Consider the following 19,703-nt stretch of genomic DNA (forward strand, 5'->3'; position numbering starts at 1 on the left):
AAGGGCTGTGAGGGAAACAAGCTCAAAGATGGTTATAGAAAGAAAAGAGGAAGTAAATGAAAATGAGAGGGGAGATATGGGCCCATGAACAGAATAAAGAGCTTTGAAAGACCTAAGTCAAAACAAGGCACTTAGAGTAGGCAACATTACCTCAAAGTAATTGAGATCTTTGTGAGAGCCAGACATGACGAAACTGTTATAGTATGCAAGATACGAGATAGGCAAAATGCCCTCAGACTTGAAGAGACATACAATAATCCCAATTATATACAAATTTGTACAGAAATCAGACTGCAGAAATTAGAGTTTAAGGACACAAAAGGGAAGCTGTAGTAGTGAGGTATCGAGGCAGGGTTGTAGCCTCTCATTGGTGGTATTAAGTCTGTATCGGGTAAGCAGGAAGAGTAAGCAAGGATAAATTTGGAAAGGAAATTGAAGGTCAGTGAAAAGAAGTAAAACCATAGAGGTTTACCTATGGCACTGTAATTCAGTCAGAGACAGATAAGTATTTGGAAGAGCAGTTACACGAAATGTGTGTTATCCTGAAAAGAGTTTGTAATATGTTCAACAACAAAAGTAAAATAAGGGTAATGGAGTTTAAGTAAATTGTTTCAGGCAACGCTGAGATAATTACATTAGGAAATAAGATACCAAGAATAGTGGATAGGCAGCAAAATCACTGATGGGCAAGGTAGAGTGAATCTAAAATGCAGACTTGCAACAGCAATAAAAGTTTCTGAAAGAGAGAAACTTGTTTACATTGAATATAAATGTAAGTGATATTAGGCCCTTTCTGGAGGTACTGGAATGGAGTGTAGCCTCATACGAAACTGGAACGTGGAGTTCAGACAAAAAGAGAATAGAAGCTTTTATGATGTGTTATTGCAAAAGAATAGTGAAGATCAGATGGGTGGAAAGAATGGCCAACGAGGAGGTACTGAAATGAATTGAGGATAAATGAAAGTTATGGCATAACCTAAAAGAAGGGATTGATTAATGAGACGCACACTAAGGCATCAAGGAATCATCAATTTGATGGATATGTGAGGGCAAAAACTGTAGACAGAGTCGGAGACTTTCCTGTAGTAAATGGGCTCAAATTGATGCGAGTTGCTGTGGTTAGCATAGATGAAGAGGTCCGAGGAGGATAGACTAGCATGAAGAAGGAGAAAACAATAATGCTTTTTAATAAACCTGTAATATTTGCATTATTTAATTACTACTAAGACAAGATTACTGGTGTCTCTTGTGACACAATGTCTCTTTTCTAAAAATTTTCCCTTGATATAGTTCTGTTCATCACTACAACCATTTATTTCATGTGTTGTGTTTTACTGATAATGTAGATGTTCTACTGGCATATCCTGTATTGTAGAAGTGACAGCTGATTTAATCCTTGTGAAAAATAATAAGTGAAGTCACATACATAATTATTTTCCACAAGAAATAAAAGAAAGAGAATTATTAGGTTCAATTTTACAGCTGTGTGAATATAGCACTGTCGTTTTGTTGAAGGCGGTGTGGAAGTTCATCGTAATTTTTGTATTTTCCATTACTTTGTAGTTTAATTATTTCTGGAATATTAATTGTAGTCCATTGCTTTCATAGTCTGGAATACTGTGTTGCAATGTGTTTATGCTTATTTATATATCTATTATCTGTTGTAATTTATTTACCTGTGCACTTTGCAAGACCACATTCAACTAAAACTGCTGTAGTTCTGCTAAATTGTATCGTAGTTATTCTGTCTCATCATACTTTGTAATTACTCGTAAGAACATTTCCAAAATTGAATCTCGTGGATCTAACATTGTAGTGTTTACCCATTCTTTCTTGAATTATCCCCATTACTTCAGCATATTGAAACTTATCCTGCATCATACATACAATTGATAAACATGATCTAAGGGGCAAAAAAAAAATGGGGGCACAAAAGATTGAAAGAGTACCCAGATTCTTTCACTCTGTGTTCACATCTAAGAATACAATAGTATTTTCTATTGCTGTGTGACAGTAACTTTGTTACACTTTCAGTTCCACTTGTGACTCCTTGTTTAATCCCTCATTCCCTCTTGAGAGTCGGACTGTCATTTACTTTATCCTTCTACTGAATGTTATGCAAAATTTTTGTACTTTTTATTATCAGTAGTTTAAGAAACACATGAGTATGAGAAATTGTTTCCGTTCTTGAGGGTACAGTACTTTCCATATCTCTAGAAAGTTTTAACTCTTTTCTGCACTTTAGTTGCCTTTATTCACCATGTAGATTTTCTTTATTAATGTTGGATAACATTAAAACCACAGGAGACAGTATGACTGGCAGTCACAGGATGAAATTTCTAATTCTGGTAGCAAACCAGGGAGTGTACGTTCCAGGACAACCGGGAAAAACCCAGGAGCTTTTTAGAATTCCAATATTTTTCATTACTTCAGTTTTGAGTTAAATTTTTGTAATTTTGGCTGGTCAGAATGATACTTTAACAAAGAATTTTACTGTAGCCCACTGTTACAAAACAATACTGTAGCAATAAAACATAAACAAGAGAAAAACACCAGTATAAAACATAATTTGCGAAGAAAATGCTCCATTTGCAACAACAAAACACAGTGTGCGCACACACACACAAGTGTCTGCCGAAAGCAAAATGTCGGAGGCTTTAGGACAAAGATTGTGCAATACTTCGAAATAACATATGGCTTTCAATAAGAATGGTAACACAGCTGTTAAAATTTGGTTTGTTTGAGCAGATGCCAGTGGGCTCGTACGCATGTGCAGAGCTGCCCAGAAAAATATTTCTTGTGTGCCCAGGGTTCCAGACTCGCGCATGCACAGAGCGATCATAATTGAGTGAGGAGTAGTCTCCACGTGACATGCATTTGTGTTTCGTGATTTTGCTGTTTTCTCTTCGTTGACATCTCTCACATCAGATAAAAACAAAACAGATCAGCTATCAAATGAATTAAAATACATTCACATAATACATTCTTCCCCATGAACCATTGACCTTGCCATTGGTTGGGAGGCTTGCGTGCCTCAGCGAGACAGATAGCCATACCGTAGGTGCAACCACAACCGAGGGGTATCTGTTGAGAAGCCAGACAAAAGTGTGGTTCCTGAAGAGGGGCAGCAGACTTTTCAGCAATGGTAGGGGCAACAGCCTGGATGGTTGACTGATATGGCCTGGTAACATTAACCAAAATGGCCTTGCTGTGATGGTACTGCAAACAGCTGAAAGCAAGGGAAACTACAGCCGTAATTTTTCCCGAGGGTATGCAGCTTTACCGTATGGTTAAATGGTGATGGCATCCTCTTCGGGAAAATATTCCGGAGGTAAAACAATCCCCCTTTCAGATCTCTGGGCAGGGACTACTCAGGAGGATGCTGTTATCAGGAGAAACAAAACTGGTGTTTCACAGGTAGGAAATGAGAGGTCTCTTAATCCGGTAGGTAAGGTAGAATATCTAAAGAGGAAAATTGATAGGTTAAAGTTAGATATAGTAGGAATCAGTGAAGTTCAGTGGCAGTAGCGAGATGATTTGTGGCCAGGTGAATATATTATCAAATAGGAGTAATGCAGGAGTAGGTTTAATAATGAATGAAAAAACAGGAGTGCAGATCAGCTACTATGAACAGCATAATGAACACATTATTGTACCCAAGACAGACACAAAGCCCATGCTAGTACAAGTATATATGCCATCTAGATCTGCAGATGACAGAGATTGAAGAAATGTATGAGGAGATAAAAGAATTATTCAGATAGTGAAGGGAAATGAAAATTTAATACTCGCGGGAGACTGGAATTCAATTGTAGGAAAAGGAGGAAGAGGAAAAAAGTAGGTGAATATGGAATGGGGGTAAGTAATGAAAGAGGAAGCCCCCTGGTAGAATTTTGCACAGAGCATAACTTAATCATAGATAACACTTAGTTTAAGGATAATGAAAGAAGGTTATATACGTGGAAGAGTCCCGGAGACATTGGAAGATTTCATATAGATTATATAATGGTAAGACAGAGATTTAGGAACTGGGTTTTAACTTGTAAGACATTTCCAGAGGCAGATGCGGACAATGACCACAATTTATTAGTTATGAACTTTAGAATAAAACTGAAGAAACTGCAAAAAGGAAGGAATTTAAGGAGATGGGACTTGGATAAACTGAAAGAACCAGAGGTTGTAGAGAGTTTGAGAGAGCATTAGGGAACGATTGATAAGAACGGGGGAAGAAATACAGAAGAAGAATGGGGAGCTTTGAGAGATGAAATAATGAAGGCAGCAGAGGCTCAAGTAGGTAAAAAGGCGAGAGCTAGTAGAAATCCTTGGTTAACAGACGAGATACTGAGTTTAATTGCTGAAAAGATAAAATATAAAAATGCAATAAAAGAAAAGCATGTGAAAGGGAATTCAAACATCTAAAAAATGAAATTAATAGGAAGTGCAGAATGGCTAAGCATGAATGTTAAGGGACAGATTTAAGGATGTAGGAGCATCTATCACTACACTAAAATTAAAGAGGCCTTTGGAGAAAAGACAACTACCTGCATGAATATCAAGAGCTCAGATGGAAAACCAGTCCTAAACAAAGAAGGGAAGGCAGAAAGGTGGAAGGAGTAAATAGAGGGTCTGTACAAGGGCAATGTACTTGCGGGAAATATTATGGAGATTGAAGAATACATAGATGATTAAATGGAAGAGTGACAGAGCACTGGAAGACCTAAGTCAAAACAAGGGCCTGGTAGTAGACAACATTTCTTGAGAGCTACTGATAGTCTAGGGAGATCCAGCCATGAAAAAACTCTACCATTTAGTGAGCAAGATGTATGAGACAGGCAAAATAGACCCAGACTTCAAGAAGAGTATAATTATTCCATTCCGAAACAAAACAGGTGTTGACAGGTGTGTAATTACTAAACTACCTGTTTCATAAGTCACAGCTGCAAAATACTAAACATGAATTCTTTACAGACGAATGGAAAAACTGGTAGAAGCCGACCTCTGGGAAGATCAGTTTGAATCCCATGGAAATGTTGGAACAAGTGAGGCAATACTGACGTTAAGACTTATATTTGAAGATAGATTAAGGAAAAGCAAACCTACATTTCTAGCATTTGTACACTTAAAGAAAGTATTCAGTCTCTATATTGAGCAAGCAGTAAAGGTAAGAAAAGAAAAAAATTGGAGTAGGAACTAAAATCCATGGAAAACAAATAAAAAATTTCACATTTGCCAATGACACTGTAATTGTCATGAACAGCAAAGGACCTTTAAGAGCAGTTGAATAGAATGGACAGTGTCTTGAGAGGAGGACATAAGATGAACATCAACAAAAAGCAAAATGAGGATAATGAAATGTTGTTGAGTTAAATCAGGTTGATACTGAGTGAATTTGGTTAAGAAATTAGACACTTAAAATAGATCACTTTTGTTATTTGGGGCACAAAACAACTGATGATGGTCAAAGTAGAGAGGATATAAAATGTAGACTGACAATGGCAAGGAAAGCATTTTTGAAGAAGAGAAATTTGTTAGCACTGAGTATAGATTTAAGTGTCAGGAAGTCTTTTCAGAAAGTGTTTGGTGTGTGGCCATCTATGGGAGTGATACATGGACAATAAATAGCTTGGACAAGAAGAGAATAGAAGCTTTCGTAATGTGGTGCTACGGAAGAATGCTGAAGATTAGATGGGTAGATCACACAGCTAATGAGGTGGTCCCGAATAGAATTGGGGAGAAGAGGAATTTGTGGCACAATTTGACTAGAAGAAGGGATCGGGTAGGACATTTTCTGGGGCATCAAGGGGTCACCAATTTAGTATTAAAGGGCAGTGTGAAGGGTAAAAAATCAGTTGAGGGAGACAAAGAGAGGAAGGATGTAGGTTGCAGTAGGTACTTGGATGAAGAAGCTTGCACAGGATAGAGTAGTATGAAGAGCTACATCAAACCAGTCGCTGGACTGAAGACCACAACAACATTTACAGAAGATTAAAATATGTTATTAGCTTCAGTTTTCTGATTTTATTTTATTTCCACGTTATGTTAACTGTAAGAATGTGCGATGAATTTCTTAAATCGAAGAGCATGTGACTCTTACAACATCCTTTGATAATACTCTGAAAAATTTCAGCCCGGAAGACCAGACACTTATGTTGTCATTTAAAATATTTCTGGCAAATATGTGTTTGATATAACTTTAAGGATAACACATGACAAATATTATCTGTGAAAGGTTAGCTTTTGTTGTGCTATAATGTATGTGTATTAATATAAACCACAAACTTTTCCTATTTTTGTGTTTGCACTATTTAACAGTGATGTTGCTATTTGCTAACTACATCGAGTGTCCTATGCTCTGAATATGTGCTGTCATTCTATAGCAAGATAATATGATGTGGAGTATGCTTGGCTGACAAAACCACATCACAATCTCTATTTAAGTCCTTCAGAAACTAATGTGCTGTTTCTGGTGGAATTTGTATTTATACTTTCGCAGTTTCGAAAATATGCTGTGTACATCTTGTTGCGCATTAAAGATCTTTCCTGAACGCATTATTTTTTTTCCGGGTTTCGTTTCCTAAAATGCTGGGAAGTTCTGTGCCAGTATATATTTGCTATTCAAAGGCTTAATCAGCTTTACAGTTCAGAGAGAAGCATACTGTCACTTAACATGGAAAAAAATGTGTTTTCACCCGGGAAAATGTGCGTGTTTTCATCCAGAAAAATTTGTATATTTAACTGGGAAAAATCCATGAATTTTCTTTTCCTTGTTCATGTATACACCCTGTAAACATATTTAAAGGTAGAAAGTACTAATCCTAGCTTTTGGGAGCAAAATGGGATTGGCTGTGAAAGAATGGAGGTAAAGGGGGGAGGGGGGGGTGGGCGTCATAGTCTTTGATACCTTCCATTTGCTGTGTGTGCAAAGGGACATAAGGATAAAACAGGTGCTAGGTAGTATAGGTTATATTGGTATGTTGGTAAGCTCTGTGTGTGAAAGTCAGTGAAATCATTGTGCAGAAATAATGGAGAATTTGCTTGCAGGATGAAGATGGAAATCCACTGGAAACAGAGTATGGTCTTTCAGTTTACAAGGATCACCAAACATTAACAATTCAAGAGATGCCAGAGAAAGCTCCTGCAGGTATGTGGCTATCAGGAAGTTGCAGCATATTAAGTCATTATAAGCCACTGAAATTATATTTTGTTAGATATAAATACCTTAATATACATATATTTTCAGTGTGAAATTCATAATTTTTAATTCACATTGTTTCATCCAAAAAGAAACAGATATTCCTGATAAAAGTGACCCTGATAGTTACTAGGTGTGTGTGTGTGTGTGTGTGTGTGTGTGTGTGTGTGTGTGTGTTGCTATGTAGCTGTATTTTATTGGCAGGACACTTCGACAATGCAACTGACCTACTAAAGAGACTGCCTACACTACATGTGTCCTGTTTTTGAAGTACTGCTGCACGGTGAGAGTCCATATCAGATAAGATTAACGGAGTACATCGAAAAAGTTCAAAGAAGAGCAGCATGTTTTGTATTATCGAGAAATAGTGGAGGGAGTGTCACGAACACGATAAAGGATTTGGGTTGTAAATCATTAAAACCAAGATGTTTTTCGATGTGGTAGAATCTTCCCATGAAATTTCAATCTCCAACTTTTTCCTTCGAATGCAAAAATATTTTAATGCCAACCTGCATAGGGAGAAATGATCATAATAAAAGAAGAGAAATCGGAGCCGCACAGAAGGATATTGGTGTTCTTTTATTCCGCGCGGTGTTAGAGATTGGAATAATAGAGAATTATTGTGAAGAAGGTTCGATAAACCCTCTGTTTGGCACTTAAATGATTAGCATACTTAATTGGCGATGTAATTTCTTCTAGTGTTTAATGTTCCTGCATATTATAAATTAGAGTATGCATCGGTTATATCCATTTTGTGGCATACGTCGGCAAATCAGATAGAATGCTATGGATTTAAATTGTTCCTCAAAGTGAAACTCTTGTTCTAGTATCTGAGACAAAAGGAATATTTTCATCGAAGAACATAAAAACTTTCAGTTTACTTAACTGTACGTTGAAAATTGTTCTCCCCCGTTTTTTTTTTTTTTTTTTTTTTTTTTTTTTTTTTTTTTTTTTTTTTTTTTTTACTTCTCCCCAGACTCAGTGTTCATTCTTTCACTGCATTGTAATTTTTTCAGTGATGTAAATATTAATTCTGTCAAGCTTTTCCAGTTTTTAACATTGCACACTGAGGTCTGTCCTGCTAGCAGTCACATGTCAGGCAGTTTCGACACATCGCAGTAGTGGTCGCAGAATTATTTGATTTCTATCTTGATCATCTGCCCAAACAATTTGAACCCATTTTCCTTCACCTGAATTTTTTTCTGAATTCAAAATGTTTAGTTCGTAAGAATCTTTCGATTATCTAGCACTGTGCATTATTAATGCATGGATGTTTAGAGCCATTTGTTGTATTATTCAGGGTGAGGCAGTTTGCTCGAGTATAACTGAGCCAAAAAAAAGTAATAGAAAATTGTTATGAGTAAGATGTAACTTATTTTAGATAGGTTTCTGAGAGTGAGACAGTTGAAATTAATATGTAGTCTTCAGTTAATCATCAGTGCATAGAGTAGTGTGTGAAAACAACTAGCAGTTGATGGTTAAAAACAAATTTAAGTTCTATATACAAGTGAAGAGACTGAACTGCTAAGTGAAAATAAAATGTTCATGCCAGTAGAATTGTGAAACAGTCTAAATCGAACGTTAGGAGAATCAGTGAAGTTGAGAATTGGGACATATCATCCAGTGCATGTGATTGTGGAAGTAAGGTGGAAGACTATGTTGAAAGAAAGTAAAGTAGCATAAATACGAATGTAGTGTATAATTTTAGCAGACAGTCATGGCAAAAACATGAAAAGGCTTTTCAAAGAATACCGTATATGTTGCACAACAGATATTGTTAAGCCAGGAGCAACAAAGAAAAATATTATTTTGTCTGCTTGCCTAAATGTTAGAAATTATCATGATGTGGTGTATGTATAGCTGTTTCAAAAGAAAGTTGCTAGAATGTAATAATTGAATAAAACATGTCTTCTTCATTCAGAAAATACAGCATAAACCAGACAGATGCTGTCATACCAGGGACAGAATGCTTGTGAACTATGAAAAAAAGTACTTCATATGTAAAAAGGTAAATGGAACCATTATAAACAGAGCAAAAGTGAATAGTGTAATTCCACATGTCAGGACAGCATTGTCAGCATCAAATTTTCTTGTAGACTGAAAGGGGAACTTCATGCAGTAGCTAGTAAATGAAATAATCTTCATAAGATTAGACATTTCAAACTGCACAGTAGAATTCTTAACAAGAGATACAGACTTCAAAACGCATGTTCTTAGAAGCAGAAATGGATAACTCTAACAATAAAATAAAAACCATCTGGAATTTCATGAAGGAAATTGGGTAAAGTGCATTTTGTAGAGAAAATATCCAGATAAAAAAATTAGGATCATTTTGCATTGATGGGACTGTTCCACCAATTCTTGGTAGAATATTTTATACATTATGAAGACACACCCAACACTGGTTTAATATTCTACATAGTTATTATTTTCTTTTACAAACCAGTTTTCAGCTATTACGCCACTATCAGGTGCATATGTGTCAGTTTGTAAAATAAAATTATAGATATTGCAGAATATTACATCAGTGTCACGTGTGTTTTCATTTATAAAGAGGATCATCATCTTAGTGGTCCAGAAACAGTTAACGATAAATTCAACAGACCTCTTTTAACAGTAACAGAGAAAATAGTATCACAATGCTCCATAAATCAAGCATTGAATTTTCTGCAAGGCAGTGTACCTAGCACAGTACAACAAATCCAAGCAAGCACATTCACAGTACAGGAAATTTAAAGAACCATTAGTTCTGAAAAGTAAAAACCTTTGTGGAGTTAACTAGATGTAGTAACTTATTAAAACACTACTACAGTCTTGTGAGTAAAATCATTTGACATATTTTTTAGGCAAGGCATCATTCCTGAATGATTCATGCCTGCAGTAGTAAAACCACTGTATGAGAATGGAGATAAGGCAAGTAGCCAATCTCACTACTCACAATTTTTTCCAAGATTTTAAGAAACTAATGCATGCCAGGATTGTTAAGCATCTTAATGACCATAATATCAGGGCAACCTATAAAAAGAAAGTTTAACTGCATCACTTGCCAAATACTTTCACATTAAGATGTAGATATAATTGCTGCAACAGGGGAGTGGCTTTATTTGTACATTTCTGATAGAAAACCAAGTTGCGTGGAATAGTCCAGATGGTGTCTCTGCATGTCAGAATGGGTTACCATTCATGTAGAGTGGCTCAAGGTTTAGTTCTGGGTCACCTGCTTTTTATTCTTTTTATTAATGATCTACCTCTTTGTTCAGAATAAATTCACCATTTTTACTGACGATACTATTTTCACCCATTAATGCACTAGATGAACTTAAGGTGAGCTAATAAGGGATATTGTGAACTGGTTTAGCACAAATAATCTTTCTGTTAGTTACATTCATTTTCACACAGCTTCTAAAGATAAAGAAATAGGACAAAAACTATGTGACCAGCGGATAACTATGATGGATATAGATACTCTAGAATACCTGGGTATACATATTGATATAGGGAAAAAACTGGTCAGACCACACCATCAATTTGTGCAAAAGACTGTTCTGCAACTTATGCTTTACACATGATTTGCTCTTGTAGAGATACAGAAATTATTAAGTCAACTTATTATGGCTGTTTTTATGCCATTGTGGCCTGCAGAATCACATTTGGAGACATCAGCAATGGATGAGAGAAGTGCTATGTACGCAGAGAAGATTCATAAGAAACATAAGTGGAGTCTACCTTAGAGCCATATACAAATTATTATTGTTTTAAGAAACTTGAAATACTCACATCCACTGCACCGTATAGATTCCCCTTATTTGTTTCATAAGGAAAAAGAAGCCTCTTATAGTGTGTATTGTAGTCATTATACTAGGAGAAAAGACTACATCCACAAAGGGCACGCGAATCTCAGTATGGTACAGAAGGTGGTCTGTTTTAGTGATTTTTAAGTTGTTGTGTGGTGTCCCCCCCCCCCCCCCCCCCCTATTGTAAGGGTCATTTTACAATACAGACGAGTTCCCAAACTACTTTGTGCAGATTCATTCCCTGATCCTTACTTTCATGCTTGTCTATTTATTATTGTAAACATATTTATTTTTGTATAATAGTTTTTCTGTGATATGCATTTTTCTGCACTACAGTCTGTAGATAATTTAATATGAAATTGATTACATAACACTGTACAATGCAACCACAACAAACTTGTAAAACTGACATATTCTATATCCTGTGATACATGGATCACCGGAACGTGAAGGAAGTAAATAAATAAACAAACAATGTGTGTGGGACCCATACCAGATAGGACTAACAAGGTATATGGGACGTATACAGAGAAGGGCAGCACAAATGGTCATGGGTATGTGTAATCCATGGGAGTGTGTCACAGAGATACTGAAGGAACTGAAATGGAAAACTCTTGAAGATAGACATAAACTGTCCCAAGAAAGTCTATTAACGAAGTTTCAAGAACCAGCTTTAAATTATTGCTGTAGGAATTAGCTACAACCCACTACACAGAGGCATTCAAATAATCATTCTTCCCACACTCCAACTAAATCAAACAAGAAGAAATCCTAATTACTGGTACAATGGTATGTACCCTCTGCCTTGCACCTCATGGTTTGTAGAGTAAAGATGTAGGCGTAGAAACAGTGTGTATTGCTGTAGATCTATAAAATGTGAGATGTGCATAGAAGATTCCACTTCAGGTGTAAAGGTACTAAGAGAAGACATATTTTGTCAGGTATCCATATAAGTGTTAAAAAGACTGAATAATCTACAAAACCACTTACTGTGTTATTGTGAAGAAGGTACACAGCTTGATTGAAAGAGTCAATACTATTTATGAGCTAAGTGTGCCAGTGTCATGGTTTCATTCTAGCTGCATCATGATTGGTTTCCTGACATTTGATGGACCCTGTTTCATAACTTTCTCAATGCATAAAAGAATTTTAAGTGAGCTGCCAGATTGATAGTCAGTGTTATTAGTCTAGTTATGCTTGAAAAAATGGGATTTATGTAGAAACCCAGGCACAGCATACTGATTTCATATCTACATATATGCTCTAAAAGCTGATGCGCTTATCTTAGAGGAAACCTGCAGACAGAAGTGAATGTGTCTGTAACTTGAAGTTCAAGGATTTTTGAAGACTTGAGATATAACACAACAAGCATATAAAAGCCATGAAGCTATATAGCATTTTTTTTTCCTTCAAAATATGGAACTTAACTTATTTTTTATGTCCTTCAATAATTTCTCACTAGTGTCTAACTAAAAGCTGAAGTTAAACAACAAAAACATTAAATATCCAGAAGAAATTTACTAAATAATGCTACATACAGTACACTGTACCCAGCTGATGCAACATTCAGAAAAGTGATGATTTTTTATAAACAACAAATAAACTTTTTATAATTGTTCAGTATTATGTTGTAACTGAAATTATTCTAAATGATAGTTTTAAATTATTAAGACTCAGAGACAAATTCGGGCCAGTTACTTCCCACGATTTGGCCATATTTTAGCCTCTGGCTGTGTGCGGAACTGTTATTTCTACACAATATATTTTGGTTTTATATGCAGATTTTAAACGACAGGTTTTGTGAGACTTTCCACAGGGTTGATTGTCACAATGCCTTTAGGGAAACTGATTCACTACTTCATTGAGGTACAACCTAATATTTCTTAATGTTGCCCCGGTATTATATGCAAACTTTGCAATGTATTTGCATATCATTTGATCAGTCATATTATTGTATCCCGTATGCTGTAACAAATGCTCAAATTAATGGCTTTTTCTTTCCTTCACTGTTCAGTGGAACTTAAAGATTTTAAAACCCATACATGTTCATTGTCCTTCATTGGATACACATTAGAGATGCAGTCTCGTTGCCAGCATGTACTTATTCAACCGAGAATTTCGGGATGGAGCTTTATTATTTTCCTCACTGATGATAATTTCTTCACAAACAGCTCATTAGCAACCAGAAGTTTCCTCTATGAAATTTCTTTGTTGGTTTTGAAGTATGTAAATGATGCACAGAACAGTGCAAATGTTGATTTTCTTGAATGTGTGTTTACAATACTGATGCTTCCATCTATCAACAATAAAGTCATCCAGAAACTGGATGAATTTGTAATTTGTGTTTTGCTTAACAGTATTGCTCATTGATAGCTATACTGTATGCGCAATTTGCAATAGTAAAAACCATAATCGAGAAACTTTTCTGAAAGTTCAGACAAGATGCTAGATCTACCTCCCTGTGAGGGAGTTAATATTTCTTTCGGAGGATCATCTCTTAATGGGACTTCGCAACGTATTGGATATTAGAGATAGTGAAATTCGTGGAGTTTTGTGCTTTCAGCAGTAATGGCTTGGATTCCATCAAGCAACTTAAAATAATATCCTCTTTTTCATTTGCAGGTCAGCTGCCAAGATCTGTGGATGTCATTTGTGATAATGACCTCGTGGACATTTGTAAGCCAGGAGACAGAGTACAGATAGTAGGAAATTATCGTTGTTTACCAAGCAAACAGGGTGGTTTCTCTAACTGCACATTCAGGTCAGAAGATTTATAATTAATTAATGTGAAAATGCCTTTATAATTCATTCCAGTTTATAAGGTATCAGTTTGGTTTGGTTTTCATATTTATGTGAATTTTGGTTGGGTTTTCATATCTATGTGATATTGTCAGAAGGTAGTTCATCATGAAAATGTGACCCTCATAAATTCATATATTCTCTTCAGCCGTATCAGGACCTATCTGCCCTTCTAATTGCACTACGTCCATTACTTTCAGTGTTTTTTAATCTGTTTCCAGTTGCAAAAAGTAGAGAAATCTGTAGAGTTTAATGAAGAATTTGGGGTATGTACATTTGTATTTTAATTATTCTTTCCGGTTGCAAACTTCAGCCAGCATACTGTTTCAGTATTAACTTAAACTAAATATTTATTAACTTTAGTAATGTAATCTTTAGTTTATTTTATCACACACCAAAAAATAAATAAATTCACCTGAACGGAGACAAAATCCTCATGGCAGAACCAAGGCAGGTAGACAAACTGACCTAGGCACACTACAGTTTGCAGATGACTGGGTGCATTTTGCAGAACCTGAGGATGCTTTACAGAGATCAGTGTATAACCTACACACAATAGCAAAAACATGCAGCATGGAGATCTCCCTCAATAAAACGCTACATAGGGAAAGACTAAAAGATAACCGAACTTTGAATGGACAACATAACCTTTGAGCAAGTAAGAGCATTCAAATAACTAGGGTAAAACCTCAGCAACATTGAAGACAATGGTACGCAACATAAAATCGCAAACTTCAGATACGCCATGGAATTGATAAATAGCTTCTCCAGGCAATCTCTGATTCAGCAGCACATCAGACTAAAACTTTACAAGCTCTGGCTACATCCTATACTGTTGATGTGTGGCCAGTCTAAAGCGATGGTGAATGGAGACTTGAGTGCTGAGATGCAGTTTGTGAGAAGAATATCTGGCTACATACTATGAAACAGGAAAAGATTCGATAACATGCTTAAGGATCTCAAAGTAAAACCAATCAGAAGACAGTACAGAGCTACTGAACATCTTGGAAAGACCATGTACTATGGATGAAGAGTGGCAGTACAGAGAGAGAGAGAGAGAGAGAGAGAGAGAGAGAGAGAGAGGGGGGGGGGGGAGGGGGGAGGTATCAACCCACAGGCAGAAGAGTTGGTTGAAAACTAGCAAGGTGCTGGACTGAGACTGTAATAGGCAACTAGGTGCAATACTGGGTAGGAAGAAGAAGAACTGATTTTTGCATTGACTATGTAAAGGTGAAACAAGTCAGCACATTTGCTAATTGAAGTTTTCCAGTCTGATATAATGTTACCTATTTTTGAGTGTGTATAAAGACTAATGTTTCAGAATTCACAGCTGGTAAATGAATACACACCTAATGTGTTCAGTAACCATTTCTTACATCTACATCATCAACTACAACCATACTCTGCAAACCACTGTGAAGTGCGTAGCAGAGTGTACGTCCCATCATGCTGTTTGTGTGTTCTTTCTGCGTTCAATTCACATATGAAGTGTGGGAATCTGAGTATATGAACAGAAGCTGTAGGTTGCCAATTGAGACAGAGAAGAGCAGCATTTGAATGTTTAAGAAGAGTAGCGATGTAGGTATATGGATAGTTGGGATGACATTTGGACAACTTGTGGTTGTGTTGTAGTAGGTGTGTTGTAGTATAAAATAAGATGAGCAGAATGTTGAGCCCTGCCTGAGAAACAAGAAAAATAAGGGACATCCAACAGCTTCGTCTTTTTCATTACCCACAATCTTCATCTTTATTTTAATGTTAAATGTGCTTTTGTATTTTCTCGAGTGCCAACACCTCTCTCTCTCTCTCTCTCTCTCTCTCTCTCTCTCTCTCTCTCTCTCTCTCTCTCTCTCTCTCTCTCTCTCTCTCGTTTATAGCTCCTAAATGTCTCATAAAAGTTCTGCTCTCTTTCTTAGAGATACACTTGCCTGCTCTGTTGTCCCCTTCCATTTACAATGTGTTTTTTGTTTATTTTTGTGCATATAAATTTTCAATATGTATGTTCTACACAAGATACTGGACAGAAAACCTTTTTGCTTGTTGGTTTCATTTAATTTTTATAACAATTTGGGTGCTTACCAAGAATAGTTACAAATTTGAGTATGTACTGTATATTGCAACTGTTTTACTAAAATTAAAAGTATGCATTACGTGTTCTCATGAACAAGATACTGAAAGGTTGAATAAAAGTAGTTTTGTAGTAGATAGGATATCGCAAATTTTCGAAAGGTAGGCCCAACCTAGTTCAGGAAGAGATTCTGCTTGTCTGCATCATCTGTTTTGTAGTTCTGTTCTTCTGTAATTACACTTTTTGGCACACTGTTGTGTGACTATAATGTCTATTTATTTACTCATTTTGCATATCTAGTTCAGTAGGGCCAAATTGAGGAGCAAATCTCCATGGTCATGGAATGTATCAGTACATGAAATTACAACAGAAAAGTAATAATAGATAAAATAACATGTTTATGAATATTAAGTAAATGACAGTTGATATAAACACAATCAAAATATAACAGAGGAATTAGCTTAATTTTTCAAGGAACTCCTCGTATGCCACTGTTTGATCTGGTGCTGTATTCATGGACAATTTTGTTTCTTTTCTCAGTGTACTTGCTTTTTGACATGTGTAGCTACTGTAAATACATACATGCAGGGGGAGGATAAGATTTTTAAATGTTAAAAGAAGGTTTTGCATAGTTCTCTGCTGCTTGATTGTTCATTATTCTTAAAATTGTGTTTTATTTTCTGAAAACTATTTTGGTTTGGGTTACAGCCATGAAATTATACTGTAACCAGGTAATGAATGGACACAAGCAAAATGTATGGCTGTAACTCTCAGCATCAGGTTGTTGCATAGAATTTTTACTGCATCGTTCATTTTTGCTAGATTTTCAATTTAGTAACTAAATATGACAACTCCATTTAAGGTTTTCTTGTATACGAATCCCAATAAATTGTTTCGGCAACAGAACAAATATTTTTGTTAACCGTGTAATTGTTGGTTGTGTTGCATTACTGTTAGTTTGTGTCTGGTAAACTACCTGCACTTCTTCCCTAATATCTTTTGCAGATGCAATAATATTTTCCTTATTATTCCCTTTGATCAATAGACTGGTTTCATCTGCAAAAAGTACTGGTTCTGAATTTCTAATGTGTTATGGGGAGTAAGACTTGGAGCTAAAATTTAACCCTGTGGAACAACATGGTTCTGAAATATGTACATGGGGATCATTGTCTTCCAAATACTTTCTCTTTTTGATCTGATAGTGACATGATTCACTCATTTGGTATGCATCTTAACCATATCATTAGGCTTTCTCAGGAGCCTTCTGTTAAGTCTAAAAATATCTCTACAGCTTTTGTGTAATTGTCCACTGCATTGAAGACATGGTTTATTAGGGCAAAAGTAACTGTTTCAGTTCAGCATTTTGGCCTGAAGCTATGTTGACATCCATAGACAATATTACTTTTGTCGAAGGATGTAGTCAGTTGGGAAAGTAATGGTTTTTCACTGTTTTTTGAAAGTCCTAACAGTAATGACACAGGCCTTTTGTTACCTACACAAAGCTGATTACCTTTTCTTATATAGGCTTTTGCTGTTTTAGCTGCTTAGGGAAAACATCATTTGCTACATATGCAAATTTTCCAAACATTGATTTTTTGTGAACTTATTGGTTATAAAACGTATTAATGCTGTTTTGTGACTTTTTAATGAAAATCATTCACAAGCATCACACTACATGACAAACTGAATCCCTACAATGCAACCCAGTAGACTGGAAACAGTCAACATCATAGGTTTCTGTTGACATTTTTTTTAAATCAAATACTCCTATTGGCCAGGAATAATTTGAACAATAATTTGTTCGATTATATGACATTTTCCCATTGTCATATCCAGTTTGAATGTTAATAATCGACTATTATATCACTGATACTGCTACTTCTGTTTAGTTTTATTCTTTTAATGTGCATCGTCAATATTTTTTGTTTCATTTTTAGGACGATTTTGATTGCTAACAACATTTCACCATTGAGCAAAGAGAACACACTTGCCTTGTCACGAGGTGACGTGGCCAAATGTAGAAAGCTTGTAAATGCAAAGAGCACTGGTGATATTTTTGAACTACTTAGCAAATCTCTGGCACCATCAATTCATGGACATGAATATATTAAGAAAGCAATTTTGTGTATGCTGTTGGGAGGTGTAGAAAAAGTATTACCTAATGGAACAAGGCTGAGAGGGTGAGTATGTGCTACAACTAATTAAGACTTGAGAGACTGATCAATTTCTCTGTAAATAAGGAGTGTGGTTTTGTCACTACAGTTCTTAAAACGTACAATCTGCTATCGGACATATTATTACCTCAAAAAATTGCTGCACAGAGCAGGGAACATACAAATTATGTGAAACTTGACATGTGGAACATATGTAGCCCAACTCCTTCACATAAAATGCTGTAGAGGAGAATTATCGGATGCTCTTGTGTGCTAGTAGTAAATGTTTCCTAAGATACCACATGATGTTTAAATGGGAGAGAATTACCTGCTGCATTGAATGTAGTTCTTTGTTTCATGGAATTACAGTCCTTAACACACTAATGTTCAGCAAGTAATGAGTCATGAACATAGTCCTGGATTGAAATTGTTTTAGCAAGTGATGGCAGATGTATCTCATTCGTAGTGATGTCTCGTAGAACTTACGATCAGTTGCTGGCACCAGTGGCAATGCACCAATGTCAAAAAAAGTATAACAGAGTGAACGTTTGTGTGTGTGTGTGTGTGTGTGTGTGTGTGTGTGTGTAATTCATCAGAAAATTTGGACTGAGATGTGCTTGTTTTTAAAGCTCTGTGAGTAGCCTTTCATGAGATAGTTATGCCCTTACCATAAAGTGCCTAGCAGTTCAGGTTTTTCAGTATCAATGTGATGCTATACAATTTATACTGTTTTGAACTTCATTTTGCACTGCACTATTGGGATAGCAGACAGTAGAGGTATTGTGTTTGTAGATCATTGAATTCTCGTCTTGTTGCTTTTAATACTATACTATTGTATTATTTTTTTATATGTTCAGAGACATAAACGTTCTTCTTATTGGAGATCCCAGTGTTGCAAAATCTCAGTTACTCAGATATGTGCTAGCTACAGCTCCCAGAGCTATACCGACGACAGGACGAGGCTCAACAGGAGTTGGTCTAACGGCTGCCGTCACCACAGATCAGGAAACTGGTGAGAGAAGGTATGTGATAATCTTGGAAGACATTATTTCTCATACTTGTTGTAATACCACAATCATGAAATGATGGCATTTACCCTAACTTACTCTTACTATTTATGTAGTAGGTCTCCATAGTTTTTGTGTTTAAGGGAAAAATTTAGATTCCTATCTGAATTATGAAAGCTATAATAAACAATAATTTATGATGATTAAACAAAAAGCTTGATAATGTTGAAAAGAAACTTATTATTATTTATTATTATTATTTGTTAGTTTTTAAGTGAATGCAATTCAAATTTGTACTGTAAGTGGTCTGCTTCCTCTTGGCACCTATAAGAGCATTGTCAGTTTATGAAAAATTGGGAATTGAGTATAATAAAAATTGGGATTTAAGTTATATTTTAAGTACATCATGAGAGTGTATAGAGAATTGGGATGTAACAGAAAAAGTACATGATGACAGAGGATACAAAAATGGCAAATGAAATTTCTGGCCCCCAAAAATTCTTGAAGCATGTGTCGTCCCAGAAATGTCTGCCAAACTTTCTCATAGTATACAAAAAATTCATTTGTTTGATTCAGGCGCTGCATTTGATTATTTATCTAATAATTTAAAATTATTTCATGTTTACAAACAATTTTGCTTCTATACATGCTGAAAACCAAATATCGAGAAGCTGGAAAAAATTAACAGCT

General features: G+C 35.8%; 1 protein-coding gene across 1 annotated transcript in view; it reads left to right on the plus strand.

Moving 5' to 3' along the window:
• Window positions 1-19,703, plus strand: part of LOC126266613 (zygotic DNA replication licensing factor mcm3) — a 110,103-nt gene that overhangs the window by 44,758 nt on the left and 45,642 nt on the right. Inside the window, exons 5-8 of the mRNA XM_049970958.1 lie at window positions 7,042-7,141; window positions 13,609-13,747; window positions 17,791-18,033; window positions 18,864-19,028. Of these exons, the coding sequence (XP_049826915.1) occupies window positions 7,042-7,141; window positions 13,609-13,747; window positions 17,791-18,033; window positions 18,864-19,028 (647 nt within the window). The remainder of the gene's footprint in view (window positions 1-7,041; window positions 7,142-13,608; window positions 13,748-17,790; window positions 18,034-18,863; window positions 19,029-19,703) is intronic.

Source organism: Schistocerca gregaria, chromosome 1 (genome assembly GCF_023897955.1).
Source record: "Schistocerca gregaria isolate iqSchGreg1 chromosome 1, iqSchGreg1.2, whole genome shotgun sequence".
Taxonomy (NCBI): Eukaryota; Metazoa; Arthropoda; class Insecta; order Orthoptera; family Acrididae; genus Schistocerca; species Schistocerca gregaria.